Below are 20,595 nucleotides of genomic sequence, written 5' to 3'. Positions count from 1 at the left end.
CTCAAGGTCACTTTACAGTCACAGGATCAGTTTTTCTGCGGTTGAGCAGCGGCAGCCACACGCACCAGCGTTCACTCAACCCGGAAGTAACTCAAATAGATAGAAAGCTAGCTAGTTAGCTAATAACAATAATGTCCATAATTATATTCATTCTTATCCTGTGACTTTAAAGTGTCCTTGAGAGTTTTGAAAGGCGTTTATGAATACAATGTAAATACAAAAAATAATAATTACATTTTGCCATCGTCTTTATCTCTCCTCACCGCCATTCTCTGTTTTGGTTCATTGCCATGACTGCGCCATGCGCGGTGATGAAGTTACGCGTCAAACACACCAGGGGGCGTTATATCATTCCATTCACGTGTGCGCGCTGGTTTTAAGGGAACGTCACGGTCTGTTCCAGGTTTGCTTCCTCACCTGCTCATCATCCCAGAAACTCTGGCTTCAACCAATGGAAATGCGAATGGGCGGTCCGTTGCTAAGGATGAAGTTTGGTTGCGCCGTTTGCTCGCAGCCATTCAGCGGCGGTGGCCGAAGCGATTGGGCTGCGTGAGTCTTTCGCAGTGCTTTCTGTGGAATTTGAATTATTTTTTTTTTCCTCTGAGGGGGCCGACGCACGCGCCTTAGTGGCGGGGAGGGGGCGGAATTCGTGACGGCGTACCGACTGGCTCGGCCTGGTGGTTACAGGTAAGGCGCGCTGTATTCATACGTTTCTCCTTTCTCGCTGTCCCTGTTTCTTCAATTAGCTCGCTAGCACGTCGTGCTAAGTGTGCGTTTGCGGATGTGGCTACGTTAGCTCCATTCCAATCCTTCATTTCAACGCCACTCAGTTCCCTTTAAAAAAAACAGTCCGTGGAACAAACTCGCGCTAAGTCCATATGCAAGTCCAAATGATTTTGCTTTGTAAAATGTCCATTTAAACGGTGATAGAACGGGGGTGATATGTTTATGCGGTTATTTCAAGTAATCTACCTGGACGAGGTGAGCTTTTAATGGGACATAAACGCTTCGGTTGTCACCTGATTTCCGGGTTGTGTGACGTCGTTACTCGCCGTGCACGCAAAAAATGTTTACGTTTGAGTGTGTGTCAGTATGAATGTGTGTGTGTTTATACATGAACAAATTGCAATTTTGTATAAATGTTGGCACTGCTTCCTATTTTTTTCCTTGTTACTCCCCACCAAAATAAAAGCCATTCATTCGTCAATAAATTGTTATAAAGATCTGCATAACGTTAAACAAAACACAATAAATACAGATGAACCTACAAAATGTAATTTAGTTTAATTTCACAGAGAAAATTTGCCGAAAATGGCAAAAAAAAATAAAAATCATTTAGAGCACCATTGCCACCTACTGTAGTGACTGTGCAATTGCACCACAAATTGCAATATTTTGTATAAACGTGGCCGATGCTTCCTGATTTTTCCCCCCTCTTACTCCCCACCAAAATAAAATCCAGCTCATTAAATTGTTATAAATACACTTCTACCTAACATTGAACAAAAACAATAAATACAGATGAACCTACAAAATTTAATTCAGTTTAATTTCACAGAGGAGAAAATTGGAGAAAAATGAATTGCAATATTTTGTCTAAATATGGGTACTGCTGCCTATTTTTTCCTGTTACTCCCACCAAAATAAAATCCAGCCATTCATCAATAAAATGTTGTACATACACCTCTACCTAACATTGAACAAAACAAACAATAAATAGAGATAAACCTACAAAATGGCACATGTGGCTGCCGCTGCCTACCCGCAGAAAAAATATCCTGTGCCTGTAAAGTGTCCTTGAGTTTTGAAAAGCGCTTATAAATGAAATGTATTATTATTGTTATGATTAAAATGTAATTTAGTTTAATTTCACAGAGAAAATTTGCCTAAAATTGCAAAAAATAAATCATTTAGAGAACCATTGCCATCTACTGTAGTAACTGTGCAATTACACGACAAATTGCAACATTTTGTATAAACGTGGGCACTGCTCCTGTTACTCCCCAGCAAAAGAAAATCCATCCATTTGGGGTTTTTATCTTTAGCTTCTAATTAGGTCCAAGGGACTTTGAGCTCCTCTTATGTCGCTGCCTGTTAAATCTGTGAGATGTGTGTCTGTGTGTGTGTTTGTATGACTAATCTTGTGAGGACCACGAACATTTTATACCATACGTAGCGAGGACATTTTCGACAAGTGAGGACCTTTTGGCCAGTCTTCCCAAGTTTTTCATTCTAAAGGCTTGTCAAGGGTCTTTATATGCATCTGTTAAAGTTTCACATAAGTCCTCACAAATTCACCCAAAATGATTTTTTTGGTGTGTATTTTCATTTCACTTGGATATACACACTTTTTACTCACCGTGTGTGTTTATGTGTGTGTGCGTGGTTAATGAGAGGAAAATGTTCATGCCACAAAAAGTATAATGATACAGTGAGACCCCAACTTACGAACTTAATTGGTTCCCAGACAGAGTGTATAAGGCGAAAAGTGTGTATCTCAAAATGAATTTTCCCATAGGAAACCATTAAAATGGCAATAATCCGTTCCCGGGTTTCCATACAATATACTTTTCAACTAAATAAACCTTAAAACTACACACAACATACCTCATTCTATGTATAATACATGTGCTATTGTATTGTAATGATAGAAATACACTGCATTGTATCATAAAGTCACTTTATTTACATTTGTGATGGTCATTTATGGCTTGATGGAATGGCGTTGGAGGTCGAAGGTCAAAGGGAATTGCTGTTTGGAAAGAGAGGTGCATTACATGAGGACTGTAATTAAAGAAATAAACTGTGCTGTGAAATAAAGTTTTATTTACCTTTTTGATGGTTGTTGATTGCTTATGGAAGGAGAGTCACCTTCCATAAGGACTGTTGGTAACTTAACCTCTGGTGCTGTTCGGTCGTGTGCTTCCGCCGAAGATCACTCCGCCAGCCGTGGTGAGGGTGTATTATGAAAATAGTGCTTATTATAAGGTTTAATTTTCAGAAATTTGAAGTGTGCAAGACGAAAAGTTTGTAAGATAAGGTGTTTGTAAGCTGAGGTCTCACTGTATTTTAACCAAATTCACTATAGGGTTGAGGACTTTGAATGTACCAATTCAGAAACCTCACTCCTGCTGTTATTTCAGTTTCATGTCCACTTTTTATGTCTTTATTTTTAAGAAGTTGAAGTGGGAAATGGGGTGACATTTAGTGTTCAAATGTAACACTAGTTCTTCTCTAAACGTATTAGCAACGGTGGTCCTCACTCCTTATCTGGAGTTATCCGGACCTCACAAAACCATGGAAAAAAGGAATGTGTGTGTGTGTAGGAAGAGGCTCAGGCATTTCTTTTTGTCCCCGGGCCTACATTGAACGTTACCTGAGTCCCGCCATCCCCCTCATTCATTATTTACACCCGCCAATCTGTAATTAAGACGAGTTGCTTCGTCAAGATGGCCGCCTCGACGTCATCTGGCAAGGGACGTCCGGTTCATTAGGCAAATGGCTGTTTAATTAGGTGCTTAATCGCTGCCCAACCCCGCCCTTGCCTTCAGTTGTTTTTTTTCCCACCCTCCAAGTGTCCGGGTTACCCTGACACTTGTTCCCTGCGAACCAAACGACATAATATACCTTCGAGTGACATTACCAAACCGAGGTGAAGATAGTTTATGAAAAGTGGTGTCATTTTCATGCCGGGGAAGATTTATACCGTATTTTCCGGTGTATAAGGCGCCCCCAAAATCCTTGATTTTCTTCAAAATATGATCCCGCGCCTTATATGTGAATTTATATTGAGCCATAACTACTGTCAGTCACCACCACTCCATTTTCCCTGTAGAAGAAGTATTGCGTAACCCCAGCTTCTCCTGAAGCGCCGTATAATAATAAATAATAATACATTTCATTTCTAAGCGCCTTTCAAAACTCTCAATGTTACTTAACAGTCACAGGATAAGTTTATTTCTGCGGGTGAGCAGCGGAAACCACACGGTCACTCAACCCGGAAGTAACTCAAATAGATAGAAAGCTAGCTGGCTAGCTAATCGATACCTCGCTAGATAGCCAGCCAGCTAGATCAGGAATAGATAGCTAGCTTGCCAGTCAGATAGATCGCTAGCCAGCCAGAGCTAATCGATAGCAAATAGCGAGCAACTGATGTGGTGTGCGTTATATTTGGGAACTTGTATATGTTTATATATAATATTTAGAAAATATTTTTCATACCTTGAAGGTGCGCCTTATATATGGAAACGGTTTTAAAATACATCATTCATTGGAGATGGCGCCGCAAGAGTGGCTGCCTTTCCAGCAGCTGCTGTATTTTGTTTTTCTACTTCTTTCTTTCCTTTCCTCTTCCTTTCAGAACTTTATTGCTGTTACAGAGCGAACGCTGCCGCGAATGGCTGCCGCTGCTCACCCGCGGAAAAAAATCCAGTGACCGTAAAGCGTCCTTGAGAGTTTTGAAATGCGCTTAGAAATTAAATGCATTATTATTGTTGTATTATTGTATATATTATTAATACTGTAAATCCCAAACTGAAGTACCCACCCCCCCCCATAACCCCCCAGCGAGCTTACCGGCGAGAAAAACGAGACCCGTGTGCCACGACGCCGCCGAGCAGGTACTTTGCATTCCAGCAGAGCAAAGAAGAGGCCCTTCTGGCCCACCAGAATGTGGAACAATGGCCTCGCTGTCCCCCCCCCCCCCCCCCCCCCCCCCCCCCCCCCCCACACACACTGTCCATTTAGCCGCTTTCGGTGGCTTTTTTGCTCGGCGAGGCGTGTTGATGACCGGGGTCGGTGCCTGGCGGTCTTCGACCCGTCCCCTTCCTACGGTAATTCCTCATTAATTGGCGGGCCGGGGTGGACCGGAGTGGTTCAAAGGTGCCTTGACAGATTGTGCCGTCCTGGTGCTTTTCCAAACTGTTGATAATAATAATACATTTCCTTTATAAGCGCCTTTCAATACTCTCGAGGTCACTTTACAGTCACAGGATAATTTTTATAATGCTTAAAAATAATGATCAATAATAAATAATCAAAAATCAATCGTCTATAGAGAATAGTCAATAGTCAAAAATAAATAGTCAATAATAAATAGTCAATGGTGAATAATAAATAGTCAATGGTCAATAATAAATAGTCAATAATAAATAGTCAATGGTCAATAATAGTCAATGGTCAATAATAAATAGTCAATAATAAATAGTCAATGGTGAATAATAAATAGTCAATGGTCAATAACAAATAGTCAATAATAAATAATCAATAATACATAGTCAATAATAAATAATCAATAATAAATAGTCAATGGTCAATAATAAATAGTCAATGGTGAATAATAAATAGTCAATGGTCAATAATAAATAGTCAATAATAAATAGTCAATAATAAATAGTCAATGGTCAATAATGAGTAGTCAATGGTCAATAATAAATAGTCAATAATAAATAGTCAATAATAAATAGTCAATGGTGAATAATAAATAGTCAATGGTCAATAATAAATAATCAATAATAAATAGTCAATGGTCAATAATAAATAGTCAATGGTGAATAATAAATAGTCAATGGTCAATAATAAATAGTCACTAATAAATAGTCAATAATAAATAATCAATAATAAATAGTCAATGGTCAATAATAAATAGTCAATGGTCAATAATAAATAGTCAATAAATAGTCAATAATAAATAGTCAATGGTGAATAATAAATAGTCAATGGTCAATAATAAATAGTCAATAATAAATAATCAATAATAAATAGTCAATAGTCAATAATAAATAGTCAATAATGAAATAGTCAATGGTGAATAATAAATAGTCAATGGTCAATAATAAATAGTCAATAATAAATAATCAATAATAAATAGTCAATGGTCAATAATAAATAGTCAATAATAAATAGTCAATGGTCAATAATAAATAGTCAATAATAAATAATCAATAATAAATAGTCAATGGTCAATAATAAATAGTCAATAATAAATAGTCAATAATAAATAATCAATAATAAATAGTCAATGGTCAATAATAAATAGTCAACGGTCAATAGTCAACAATCAATAATAATGAAAAATAAAATAAATAAAAACAAACATATTAATAATGCACATTGTACAGGCCATATTTATTTCAAAATAATTTTGGGCGGTTTCATTCTTGCCTTGATTTTCACCTCTGACCTGTCCCATTCCTCGCATTTTTACCCCTGTCCCATTCCTTTTGTGATGTCACGTACGGACTCGTCACTAAAAAGACTTCCTGAATATTCAGCGCGAGTCTTAAAATGTAAAATATAGCTATATGCGGTGGAATCTTATTAAAATACGCTCAGTCGAAGTCATTTGAAGCCATTTTACAAATTATGGACACAACTTGTCCGGAGACGTCGGTTGTCCTTTAAATTCCACAGACGTCCCACCTCTTGACAAATAGCCCGGTTGGGATGAGTACGTGAACGGCATTCCTGACATACACAAATGGCGTAACAGCTGCACTTCGTTCCACTCTTAAAAAAAATAAAAATGGAGGGAAAAAAAAATGCGACCATTTTTTTGGTTTCAAGATGGCATCATTTGGCGAGTTCACACCCGGCGCTAGTCGTGACTTCTTGCCAGGTTAGCGACATGGTGCAAGTATGTTCACTCAGCGTGTATTTCCTGTTCGACCGTCCTCTCACCGCTCCCGCCGCTTTGACAGATAATGCGACGCGCACGCAAGCAAGGCCTTGTTTTTTCCGCCTTATCATCTCCGCCTTTGACAACCGTCGCCTCTTCCGCACAAATCGCTTGATCACAGCTGAAGCAGAAGAGCGTTAGTCAGCGTTTGCCTTTTTTTACACCGATACCACAAAAGACAGGAATTTGCTACAACTGGATTTTTTTTTTTAACCACAGATCTATAATCTAGAGCCACATTATGTTTGGACTAATCGAAAAAAGTAAGTTTCAACAAAATTTTAAAGCACACAAAACAAACATCCGGGAACTACAATAACCAATAACAAAAATGTTGTCGATAGTTTTTGAATTAGCAAGCGTCGCGGTGAATGGTTGAATAAATCACAGCGAGTTTAAAAATCAAGGAAGTTCAAGCTTTTCTCTCAGCTCTCACGCTTTTTCCTCTCACGTTTCTCACGCTCCCACATGATTGAAAATACAGTAAAGTCTCGTTATATCGATATTCAAGGGAGTCCGAAAAAATATCGATATAACCGGGACTATCGATATATCCGACCCTGTTTGCATGTAATTTTCTCAGTGCGTGCATAGAAATAGTATCGATATAACCGGGACTATCGATATATCCGATATCGATATAACGAGACTTTACTGTATTTCGATCCTGTCCTGAATATAAAGTATAGTAAAGTCACGTTATATCGATATTCAAGGGAGTCCGAAAAAATATCGATATAACCGGGACTATCGATATATCCGACCCTGTTTGCATGTAATTTTCTCAGTGCGTGCATAGAAATAGTATCGATATAACCGGGACTATCGATATATCCGATATCGATATAACGAGACTTTACTGTATCTTAATATCATGGCTGAAAAATTGTGTAAAGCCAATAGGTTATCTGGCGCAATTGCAAGTTGTCGAGCCCAGTTTTGTTAGCTCGCAAGCTAGCTAGCTTGTAAAATTCTAAACTACAGTAAAGTCTCGTTATATCGATATTCTCGGGAGTCCGAAAAATATCGATATAACCGGGACTATCGATATATCCGACCCTGCGCGCATGTAATTTTCTCCTTGCGTTCATAGAAATAGTATCGTAATAAGCGGTACTATCGATATAACCGATATCGATATAACGAGACTTTACTGTATTTCGATCCTGTCCTGAATATAAAATACCTTAATATCATGGCTGAAAAATTGTGTAAAGCCAAAAGGTTATCTGGCGCAATTGCAAGTTGTCGAACCCAGTTTTGTTAGCTCGCAAGCTAGCTAGCTTGAAAAATTCTAAACTATTTCAATCTATTCCTCAATATAAAGTACCTTAATATCATGGCTGAAAAATTGTGTAAAGCGATCCTGTCCGGAATATAAAGTATCTTAATATCATGGCTGAAAAATTGTGTAAAGCTAGCTAGCTTATTCAAGGTTGGTGGGATGGCTAGCTAACTTGCGAGCTAACAAATCTGTGCTCAACAACTTGCAATTGCGCCTGATAACCTTTGGCTTTACATAGTTAGTTGGCAATGATATTAAGGTACTTTATATTCAGGACAGGATTGGAATAGTTTAGAATTTTTCACTATGTGGAATTTAGTTTTTGTGTTTTAGTTTATTTCTATTTGTTTCTACATCCGATTAGCTAGTTTGTCAGTTTGTCACTCCCGTAGTTTGTCACATTAGTTAACTTTTTTAAATAGTTTTTGTTTTTTTTTTAAATATGAATTGAGTTGTGACAAAAAAAATGAGAAAGAAACCCGACATATTGACAAAGATGAAAACAAATGACATTTTTTTGCGACAAATATTCATAGTTTCAGTTCATTCTGGAGGCAACTACATCGACCATCACAAAGGTAAATAAAACAACTTTATTATAAAGTACGGTTTATTTCTTTAATTACAATACAATAGCACATTTTTTATACATGAAATAAGGTATATTTTGTGTAGTTTTAAGGCGTATTTAGTAGAAAATTATGTTTTATGGGGACCTGGGAACGGATTATTTTCATTTTAATGGTTTCTTATGGGAAATAAATGTTTGGAAGACTAACTTTTCGCCTTACACACACTTACTGGGAACCAATTATGTTCGTAAGCTGAGGTATCACTGTATGTTATATATACAGTAATAAATATAAGGTCTACTTTTTGTTTCATTCCTATTATTAAAAAAAAGTCACTTTCAGTTTTGTTATGCTCTGCAAACAAAAATATTTTTTTCGATTTTACATGCATTTATTTATTTATTCATTTGTTTATAGTTTTCATTCGCTTGAGCGTTACGTCAGTCTCACTCCCAGCTCACCAATTCACATGCGGAACGTGTCACCTATCAGTGATGCACTGATGAGTTACTTAGCCGTTTTATAGCATAACGCGCAAGTTAGCGAGCCACCGTGGATTGTAAAAACCTCTTGTCATGTTCTGGAGGGGGGGGGGGGGGACTACTATAAAAAGTGTTCATATCCGTGTGGATTGAATAGATCACATATTAACTTGCACGTTGCCACACGGGCCTGGTCAATGTGTAACGGTGGGTTCGGCTTTTGGAAGGGGTCAATGCTACGCTAACGGAGCATAGCCGCTTCTGTGCTGTGCGTGCCCACTCACATCCGACTGTTTTCCGCAAACATTATGTTTATATTCATATTATTCCTACAGAAGCTAATGTGTTTAAAAAAAAACGATTGAAAGCTTGTTTGGTATCGTTGTGAAATTAACTCATTCAGTGCCAGACGATGTGCAAAAATATGTCCACTGCTAGCAACCACTCATTTGATGACAATAAGGTTAAAATATAAGCGAAAGAAAGTAGATGGTTTGAAAGGGGAGTAAAAGAAGCTATTTTCATAAAACAGCAAAATCCTTCACTAAATCGGCATGGTGGGGTGAGGTTCAATTTGGATCGGTCATACAACAGACTTCTTCGGCAACATAGGCTTAGTTATGCTGATGAGGTGATACCAGGGCAAATGGCGCTAAGACCTCATACTCGGGCAGGACAATAGAAGTAATCAGTGTAGCCGCAGGGAGTAGTCCTCTGCTCCCCCCCCAACCTGAGAGCAGGGACCAATCATAGCAGAGTCTCGCGCCACCACGTCTGGACAGTAGGGATATATATATATGTGTGTATATATATATATATATATATATATATGTGTATATGTGTGTGTGTGTGTGTGTGTGTGTGTGTGTGTGTGTGTGTGTGTGTGTGTGTGTGTGTGTGTGTGTGTGTGTGTGTATATATATATATATATGTGTATGTATATATATATATATATATATATATATATATATATATATATATATATATATATATATATATATATATATATATATATATGTGTATGTATGTATGTATGTATGTATGTATATATATAGGGCCGAAACTACCAGCAAAAGACTAGTTTGCTGACGAAGCCTCTTGGATAAGAAGCGAAACGTCCGACACCTTCAAAGTAGTCCAGATGACAGCTGAAGAAACCTTCTCATCCAAGAAAGATAAATCGACGGCCATTTTTTTTTTTTGCTTTATTGGGCTATGGGCCAAAGTTACTAGAAAACAAGATAGCACGGCGGATCTTCCCCTACTGCTTTTCGTTTGTAAACAAAAGGGCCGAAATCCATTTCAAGATAAACCTGAGCCGAAACCCTTTTTTCCATGCCTTTCTTGCTTTTTTTTTGTCTTCGCCAGGTGTGACTAAACAAGTCTTCTCACCTCATGGCCGACGGCCAAAGTTCCTTACATGATTCATTCCGATCCACCTGCCAAGCCCGGCGTTCACACCGGACCCCCCCCCCCCCCCCCCAACCCCCACCCTGGCAGCTTAATCTGTTTTTTTCTGCATCTTTGTACAGGAAGGAAGCACACAGTATCATCCCCGTCGCTCGCAGACATACTTTTAAACCTCGCGACGCCACACGGGAAGTGTCGCTTTGTCGCATATGCATAACTGCAACGAGTTTAGGGACTGGTCAAAATGCTCCAGTGCCAGGGTTTTTGTCATTTTCACTCAAATTCAAGGACCCACAGAATATTCAATTTTAGGACTACATAAACATTCAATGCACCGGAAGAAACCTAAGACTCTCTTCTTTCATCAGAAAAAAACTAGTTAATTCCTAAATTATATGGGTCTGGAGTTATCTGAGCTTGAAATGAGGGCAGCTGTACAAAATACAATATATATTGATTTATATCGCGCTTTAACTCATTCACTGCTATTCACGAAATTATTCGTGAATTGAAAATATGACGTAGAGCGCCATTCCCAAATTTGTTCGGGTTTTGTTTTTTTCTTGTTTGGGTGCAGATAAAGCGCTGGCCATGTTTTTTTCCCTTCCACAAAGGGGGCGGCATTGGCCTTTTGTCCGTGTTAGCGCTTTATTATTTGGGTTTTTTTAATTGTAAAGTGTCCTTGAGTGTTCTGAAAGGTGCTTGGAAATTATTATTATTATTATTATTATTATTATTATTATTATTATTATTATTATTATTATTATTATTATTAAAGTAGTTTTCCAGGTTTTTTTTAAGGTCCACCTTTGGTCAACCCTCCCCCACCGGCCACCCGCCCCCTTCCCGTTTCATCAAATGTTTGATGTGTTTTCGTGTCAGGGTCGAATGCTCCATTGTGCAGCGCTCCAATCTGGCCAGTTTAGATAAGAAACAAGCGTCTCACTTCACCTCAAACACTTTCCTACCCCACCGACGACCACAGCCCGTCTCGTCGAACGGGTTTTATTACACAAAGGGTTTCGTTGGGTGTGTGTCTTGTACTAGTAGGTGTGTGTGTGTGTGTGTTGTGTGCAGACAGTCAGATCTCCCTGGATTAAAAAAAATCTTTTAATCCCATCAGATCTCCAATCTTAGTTATCGGCGGTAAAATGTCGGAATGCTACGGCTCACTGACTTGCGTACCTTCGGTTTACGAGCAACCGAGCCAAACATGAGCCGGTCCGGTCCTTCAAATATGGCCGCACCTCTCACTTCTCATTTGGATCAGAGGATTTTTAATTGGGTCTCTTTGTAGCCCGATAATCTCCCTTGCCAAATTGAGAGGACAATCACGTCAAGCGGTTGGTTCTCAAAGCAACTCAAAAGTTTTTAGCCCTCGATAACCCCAAGTGTAATATTGGTTCACAAGAATTGACTATATAGAACATTTGAAGGACAACCGACATCACTTTTTTGTTTCCTAACTGACATCAGAAAAACGTTTTATAGCATCTAAAATACCCAAAACACGCAGTATGATATTTTTAGTCAAATGCAAAACACCAATAAAAATGACTTAAAGTGGCCAAAAACTACTTTGAATTTAACCCGGAAGTGGCCAGTTTCAGAAGGTCCCACCCCCTTGTTCGTGGTGTCACGCTAAGACGTCTTGCCTTGCTCGAGAATCCAAACAATGGCGTCAGATTCGTAGAAGATGCTTTCTTGTTACTCATCCAGTTATGAATATGATTCAAATAGTTCCGAAGAGGAAAGCATACATGTTTGCAATCGATTAAAGAATTAATTCCGTGTCATTTTGAGGTATCTAGGCGGGGAAATGTAGCACCCAAAAGAGGCAGAAGATGGTGACAAAGCTCCGTGGAAACAGGCTGATTTGTTTCCTTCGAATTTTTGTCAGCGAATATCAAATAGATGCTCGGTGCAACACACAACGATTCACCATCGCGTTATTTATGTGTTGTCCTTCTAATTTCGCCATCAACACGGATCAACACAAAGTTTTCAGACCAAACAAAGTACCGCAAAATGCATTGACGTGAATGAAAGGACTACTACAATGCGTCCTTTCTCGGTCAGGGGCGTTCCTTCAGTGACGTGACATGAGTACTCGTCGCCGACTCAAAAACAAGACATATTCAGCGCAAGTCTTAAATGTAAAAGATAGCTATATGCGGTGGAATCTTTGTAAAATTATGGATGCAACTTGTCTGGAGGTGTCAGTTGTCCTTTAAAGTGTAAAATCACTTCAAATGACTTCTACTGAGTGCATTTTACAAAGATTCCACCACTATATTTTACGTTTTAAGACTCGCGCTGAATATTCAGGAAGTCTTGTTTTTGAGTTGATGACGATGCCCTAAGTGACGTCACGGAGGGAACGCCCCTGACCGAGAAAGCGACACACAATGCATTTTGGGTACTTTTTTTTGTCTGAAAACACAGTGTTGATGGCGAAATTAGAAGGAAAGCAGACATTTTAGTATTGTTCAATAAAGATTAAAAAAGCAGTCAGGATAAGTGCCGAACAGAGAGAGAGATGTTTTAATGTTCCAATGTTAATGTTGATGTTAAAATTGGTGAAAATAAAACATATTACAGTTTGTTTTTATAGCATTTTACAAATGTCCTGCTCCATTCGGTGTTTATCAAGTTTATGCTGTAAAATTGTTAAAAAGTGCTTTAAAAAGTTGTTTTGTAGACATGGAACAGATTAATTCTTTTTATATTGACTATAATGGAAAGTCATGTTTCAGTTTTCGAACATATTGGTTTTCGAACAGCTTTCTGGAACGGATTATGCTCGAAAACCAAGGTATCACTGTAGTCATGGCTAGTATCTTCAAAAGTACCCGATATTTTGAAATTGGGCTGGTATTGACCCAAAACCGGGTATTGATACTCACTCATCCCGAGTCGGAATAGTTATGTTGACGTGACCAAACCACATATTGATTTGCATTGTTTTTGTTGTGCTTGGTGCAATTTTGTAAAGTTTACACCCCCCCCCAAAAAAAAAATGAAGCAGATAAATCACCATTCAATGCATCACCTGCCTTTTATTTTAGCATGTGGCTAACTTATAAGACAGCACCATTTATACATAATAAATCTGATCGCTTTTTATTGTACCACAGATGCATTTTTTTTTTACATAATCAATCAAAACCGCTTTGACCTCCTGCAGGGAGCTCCGCAATGAACAAGCTACGGCAGAGTTTCCGGCGGAAGAAGGATATCTACGTACCGGAGTCTAGCCGGCCCCACCAGTGGCAGACGGATGAGGAGGCGGTCCGAAACGGGAAATGCAGCTTTGCGGTCAAGGTGACACTCGATCAAACACACTCCCGAATTCCTTCCGCGTTGACCCGATTGCGGTATGCACACATTTTGTTCCGGGGGAGGGTTGACGTATAATAATAATAATAATGGTGTGTCATTTATTTATGATATAGATTAATAATAATAATAATAATAATAATAATAATAATAATGGTCTGTCATTTATTTATGATATATAATATTAATATTAATAATAATTAATAATAATGGTGTGTCATCTATTTATGATATAGATTAATAATAATAATAATAATAATAATGGTGGTGTGTCATTTATTTATGATATAGATTAATAATAATAATAATAATAATAATAATAATAATAATAATAATAATAATAATAATAATAATAATAATGGTGGTGTGTCATTTATTTATGATATAGATTAATAATAATAATATTAATGGTGTGTCATTTATTTATGATATAGATTAATAATAATAATAATAATAATGGTCTGTCATTTATTTATGATATATAATAATAATATTAATAATAATGGTGTGTCATTTATTTATGATATAGATTAATAATATTAATGGTGTGTCTTTTATTTATGATATTGATTAATAATAATAATGTGTCATTAATTTATGATATAGAATAATAATAATAATAATAATAATAATAATAATAATGGTGTTTCATTTATTTATGATATAGAATAATAATAATAATAATAATGGTGTGTCATATTTTTAATATATAGATTAATAATAATAATAATAATGGTGTGTCATTTATGATGTAGATTAATAATAATAATAATAATAATACGAATACATTTCATTTATAAGCACCTTTCAAAACCGTCAAGGTCACTTTACAGTCAGAGGATACATTTTTTTGCGGGTGAGCAGCGGCAGCCACACGCGCCAGCATTCACGCAACCCGGAAGTAACTCAAATAGATAGAAAGCTAGCTAACTATATAAATCAATATGTATGTATTGTATTGTGGACAGCTGCCCCCCATTTCAAGCTCAGATAACTCCAAACCCATATAATTTAGGAATTAACTGGAATTAACTCTTCTTTCTGATGAAAGAAGAGAGTCTAAGGTTTCTCACGCTGAATTCAATGTTTACATAGTTCTAAAACGCAATATTCTGTGGGTCCTGCAATTTGAGTGAAAATGACAAAAACCCTGGCACTGGACTGGACATACTTTTGCACATTGTCTGGCAGTGAATGAGTTAACTTGTCTGTCTGGTGTAAATCTTTGACATTGAGAAATATATTTTCAATTAAGAAATTTGAATTTCCCTTTCAGTGATTCTTTTAATTATTTTTTTAAAAATTGTTCTTGAACCTTTTATTTCAGTTGTTAAAGTAGTATATAAAACTGTCATTGATTTGACCTCCCCCTCACACAAGTGCCCATAATTAGTCTCGTAGGCGCTGAAGGTGAACAGACAGGTTGCGGGTGGCGAGAATCGAATATTTTGACAACACGAGTTTTCTTATGCAAACAGAAGCGCACACAGAAACTACAAAACTGGAACGTCAAGCGATAATCATTGTAAATACAGTAAAGTCTCGTTATATCGATATTCAAGGGAGTCCGAAAAAATATCGATATAACCAGGACTATCGATATATCCGACCCTGTTTGCATGTAATTTTCTCCGTGCGTGCATAGAAATAGTATCGATATAACCGGGACTATCGATATATCCGATATCGATATAACGAGACTTTACTGTACTGTAGTTACATTTGTTTCTAACTGCTATCCCATAGTTGACCAGTAGATGGCTGTGCTTTATTTTCTTGACACTCATTACATCGGTTTGTTGTCACTTCCGGTACAGGTTTTACTTTCCGCGCTTCGTTACTGAAGTTTGAAGTTTCATTTCCACTGAGAAGACGGCGATAATGGACATGCTTTATTGCTATATTGATTAACAGGAAAAAGATAAAAAGTACGAAGATCAACACTTCCATTTCGGATTGGAAAGCGGGCAAAGTGTTCTACGGTGGTGTCGGTGCTGTGAAATAACATGAAAGAATTAACCATCAGTACAAAGAACCGCAGTCCTCTGTTTCGAATGGAAGCAAAATCATAATTTAAAAAAAAAAATACACATGAATCACAATGCGGAAGTGAATAAAGGACTGAAAATGTCAAATGTCTCCCAACACGTCACAAAAATCGTCTGACCTGTGACAGATACGGTGATACCTTGGCTTACAAATGTAATTGGTTCCCAGACAGAGTGTGTAAGGCGAAACGTGTGTATCCCAAAAATTATTTTCCCATAGGAAACCATTAAAATGAGAATAATCCATTCCCAGGTCCCATAATAATAACATAATTTTCTACTTTCTAATTTTCTAAGCCTTAAAACTAGACAAAATATACCTTCTTTTATGTATAATTAATGTGCTATGGTATTAGAATGTAAGAAATAAACTGTACTGTATAATGAAGTCATTTTATGTACCTTTGTGATGCTCGTTGATGGCTTGATGGAATGGAGTGGCCGGTTTCCTCAGCATTAAACACTTGATGACGAACGTAGCCTTCTTCTTTCACCATCTTGAGGAATGATCCCTTGTAGGTGCTTTCTCTGCTATCATTTTATCTAGTTCCTCATCAATTGTGTTCTGTTTAGCTGGGTTGATAGCTTTTTGCATCAAGTGTAAAAATGGCTTGTGCGGGTTATTTATGGAGCCTGATTGTTGGGATATATTTAACCTTGCAGTCTACACTCTACCTTTGAACTATCAAAGTTGAAATTCTCTCACGGTCGTCTGCCTGTCTCTAATGTTTAAACCACCTTCCCTCACTGCTGCGTTCTTGACCAATCACGTGGCTTTAACCGAAGACTGGGGGAGGGGAATAGACGCCAAAAACAGTCGGCTGCCATTTTGTTGCTAGGAGAACGGGCTCGTACGGGGTGACTCACTAGCGTTGCGTGGCGCTCTGGAAATAGCGCTCAGGGCAGGGTGATCCGGGTCGGGTCAGTGTCGCTCGCCCCGTATCTGCGAGGAAAGGGTAAGGACTTCCTCTCGGGTGCGCACAATGGCTTGTGACGTTTCCGAGTGACACGCATAACATGGAATTCTGCCCAAAAGCCCTTGCAGAGGCCTTGTTCCTGACGTAAATACATAAATAAATGCATACATACATACATAGATACATACACATACACACATACATAGATGCATACATACACACACACATGCATACATACACACACACACACACACACACACACACACACACACACACACACACACACACACACACACACACACATTGGATTGGATTGGATTGGATTGGATTGGATATGCCTTTATTAGTCTCACAGTGGAGAAATTTACATTACATTACATACATACATACATACATACATACATACATACATACATACACATACATAGATGCATACATACACATGCATACATGCACGCACACACACACACACACACACGCATGCACTCACACACACACACATGCACTCACACGCACATGCACACACATGCACACACATGCACATACACACACACACACACACACACACACACACACACACACACACACACACACACACACACACACACAGATACACACACATACATACATCTAGCAAACAGAAACTTGAATGGCAATATTCTGTGAGTACTGATTTGTGTCTTCCTGCAGTACTTGGGACACGTGGAGGTGGAAGAGTCGCGGGGCATGCACATCTGCGAGGACGCGGTCAAGCGACTAAAGACGGTAGGTTTTCCTTGAAGGGGGAGGGGGGTGGGGACATCCTTCTTCCTCTTGTCTGCATGCTCCAGGTTTTCTTTCTCGCTCCAGAAGCTGTTTTTCGTCAACTTCCACTCTGCTCCAACATTCCCTAGCTGTCTTTTTCCTCACTCTCACTCTGTCTGTTGTGTATATTTGAGAGGGGGAGGGGGCGGTGAGGGCAGGTGAATCTTGTCGGTCGAGATTCCCGCCGCCCCTGTCGTGAACTCATCGCCACTCTAGAGTAAAAGACCAAACGTTTGTCTTCGGGGATCTTTCTCAGTATGATCGCAATCAGCGTTCCGGAGGATCAACTGTAATAATAATAATAATAATAATAATAATAATAATGATACAGTAAAGTCTCGTTATATCGATATTCTCGGGAGTCCGAAAAAATATCGATATAACCGGGACTATCGATATATCCGACCCTGTTTGCATGTAATTTTCTCCGTGCGTGCATAGAAATAGTATCGATATAACCGGGACTATCGATATATCCGATATCGATATAACGAGACTTTACTGTAATAATAGTAGCAAGAGTAGTAGTAAGAGTAGTAGTAATAGTCGCAATAATAGTAGCAATAATAGTGATAATAATAGTAGTAATAATAGTTTTATAATTTTATAATATAATTTTATATTAGAATTTTATAATTTTAGAATTTTATAATTTTATAATTTTATAATTGTATATTTGTATAATTGTATAATTTTATAATTGTACGATTTTACAATTTTACGATTTTATAATTTTATAATGTTATAATTTTATAATTTTATAATTGTATATTTGTATATTTGTATAATTTTATAATTGTACGATTTTATAATTTTATAATTTTATAATTTTATAATTTTATAATTTTGAATTCAAGAATGGCAGCGAATAAGTTAAAGAGGCCGTTAAAAAAAATTAATTAGTTAGGTTTAAGGGGAAAAAAATAGTTTTGCTTCTAAATGTAACAGATTAATTAATTGGTCCAAGAAAAATTGTCATAATGAGAAAAATTTGTAAACCGAGACGCGCTTTCCATGCAAATGACCTAATCCGTTCCAAACCCACCAAATATTCAACAATAAATGATTTCTAAGCATTAAAATGGCTCAAAATATGTAAATTTACATGTTACAATTAGATTTTTGCACAATGAATGAAAACTGTGTAGAAAGTAAACAGCAAATTATAGCGTAAAAAATGGTTATTTACCTTTTAACGTGTCCAATCGCCACTTTCCTTCCTGCATTTTCAAACCTCCCAAATTAATCAATTGTGTTACCTGTTGTTATATATATATATATTTTTTTTTTGTTTGTCTTTTTAAGCAGGTTTTAATTGTGCTGTTGTCCATAATTGCCTCAACCGCCCCCCCCCCCCAACCCCCATCCAATTCCCAACCGTTTACTCATCTTGCCCATGCCGTCCCCCACAATTTTGCTCCCTACAGCTAACCAATAGCCACCACCATCATCATCTGCATATGCCACTAACAAGCCGACTTGGCGGCTAACATGCTAAATTGCGCAATCAAACGTTTTCGACCTCGGCCGGCGCGTAACAGGAGCAGCGCGGCACGCCTTTCCACGGCTTACCGGCGGGGGCACAAAGTGGAGAGGGGGGGGGGGGGGATTAAGAGTAAAGACTAGCCTGCATCTGGTTTCTTTTTTGGTGGCCTCGACTTGACCCCCCCCCCCTAACCCGCCTTCTCTCCTGTACACACACATACAACCACACACCCGGCCACCCCTGATTGTTGAACATTCAAAAATCAAACTCACACCCTTTTTTTGTCAGCTATGAGTCTGAGCTGGAATCACGGTGGAACTTCTTAGTTTTACAAAACAATTAACTCATTCGCTGCCATTCTCAAATTTATTCGGGTGCCGATAAAGCGCTGGTCGGACCTCTGGTATTGTTTTTTTTTTCCTCATTCCACAACGGGGCTGCATTTGCCTTTTGTCCATGTTAGCATTTTGTTACAGCTTCAGCTGTTGTTAAAGCGCTATATAAATCAATATATGTATTGTATTTTGTACACCTGCCCTAATTTCAAGCTCAGATAACTCCAGAGCCACATAATTTAGCAATTAACTCTTTTTTTTCTGATGAAAGAAGAGAGTTGAAAGTTTCTTACACTGAATTGAATGTTTATGTAGTCCTAAAACTCAATATTCTGTAAGTCCTGCAATTTGAGTGACAATGACAAAAACCCTGGCACTGGAGTGGACACGTTTTTGCACATTGTCTGGCAGTGAATGAGTTAATTTAGCCCGTGTGATTTCAGTTTGTCAAATTTTCCCCCAAAAATGTTTCTGCTGTCAGGAAATATCATTTTCAACGCATTTATAATAATAATAATACATTTAATTAATCCGTTTTTTTTCCTGACATTTGTGTAAGCTGTCGGACGTTTTGCTCCCCATCCGAAAAGCTTCGTCAGCGAACTAAAATTTTGCTGGTAGCTCTGACCCGATATACATCCCTAATGTTCTGATGAAAGAAGAGAGTCTAAGGTTTCTTACGCTGCAGTGAATGTTTATGTAGTTCTAAAAAAAATCCAAACAAATTCAGCAATGTCGCTTTACGTCCTATTTTCAATTTCTGACTACATTCGTGAATGGCAGCGAATGAGTTAAGATGTGTTGCCATGGCAACAGATGATGAAACGATTCAATCGAGGAGTTGTTATTGTGACGTATTTTCCCATATTCCATTTTTCTTTTTCTGTTAATGTCGCGAACGTCTGCCTCGCAAGCTCGCATTTGTATCTATTCGCTAGCTAATAGCTATCTATTCGCTAGCTATTAGCTATATATTCACTAGCTAGCTAGCTTGCTATCTATTGAAGTTACTTCGGGGTTGAGTGAACGCTGATGCACGTGGCTGCCGCTGCCGAAAGGAAATGAAGAAGTGACATTCAGTGTATTAGCTAACGACCTATCTAGCTAGCTAGCTCTGAGCAATATTGCTATCTTATCTAGCTAGCTTTTAGCTATATAGCTATCTAGGTGGCTATCTATCTAGTTATCTGTTGGTTATCTATTAGCTACCTACTAGCTGGCTAGCTAGCTTTCTACCGATT

General features: G+C 37.9%; 1 protein-coding gene across 5 annotated transcripts in view; it reads left to right on the top strand.

Moving 5' to 3' along the window:
- Positions 1-511: 511 nt before the first annotated feature.
- Positions 512-20,595, top strand: part of numb (NUMB endocytic adaptor protein) — a 30,881-nt gene continuing 10,797 nt past the window's right edge. For 2 of the 5 annotated variants that reach the window (XM_089003808.1, XM_089003804.1), the window contains exons 1-3: positions 6,780-6,939; positions 13,613-13,749; positions 17,420-17,494. In XM_089003808.1, the coding sequence (XP_088859934.1) occupies positions 6,918-6,939; positions 13,613-13,749; positions 17,420-17,494 (234 nt within the window). In that variant the 5' untranslated portion in view covers positions 6,780-6,917. Of the gene's footprint in view, positions 688-6,779; positions 6,940-13,612; positions 13,750-17,419; positions 17,495-20,595 lie in introns of those variants that run through there. The other 3 variants (XM_089003805.1, XM_089003806.1, XM_089003807.1) reach the window with 3 other exon arrangements.

This window comes from Hippocampus bargibanti, linkage group LG09, assembly GCF_051943395.1.
Source record: "Hippocampus bargibanti isolate YZ-2025 linkage group LG09, ASM5194339v1, whole genome shotgun sequence".
In the NCBI taxonomy this organism is placed as follows: Eukaryota; Metazoa; Chordata; class Actinopteri; order Syngnathiformes; family Syngnathidae; genus Hippocampus; species Hippocampus bargibanti.
This window is presented reverse-complemented; position numbering and strand designations above follow the sequence as displayed.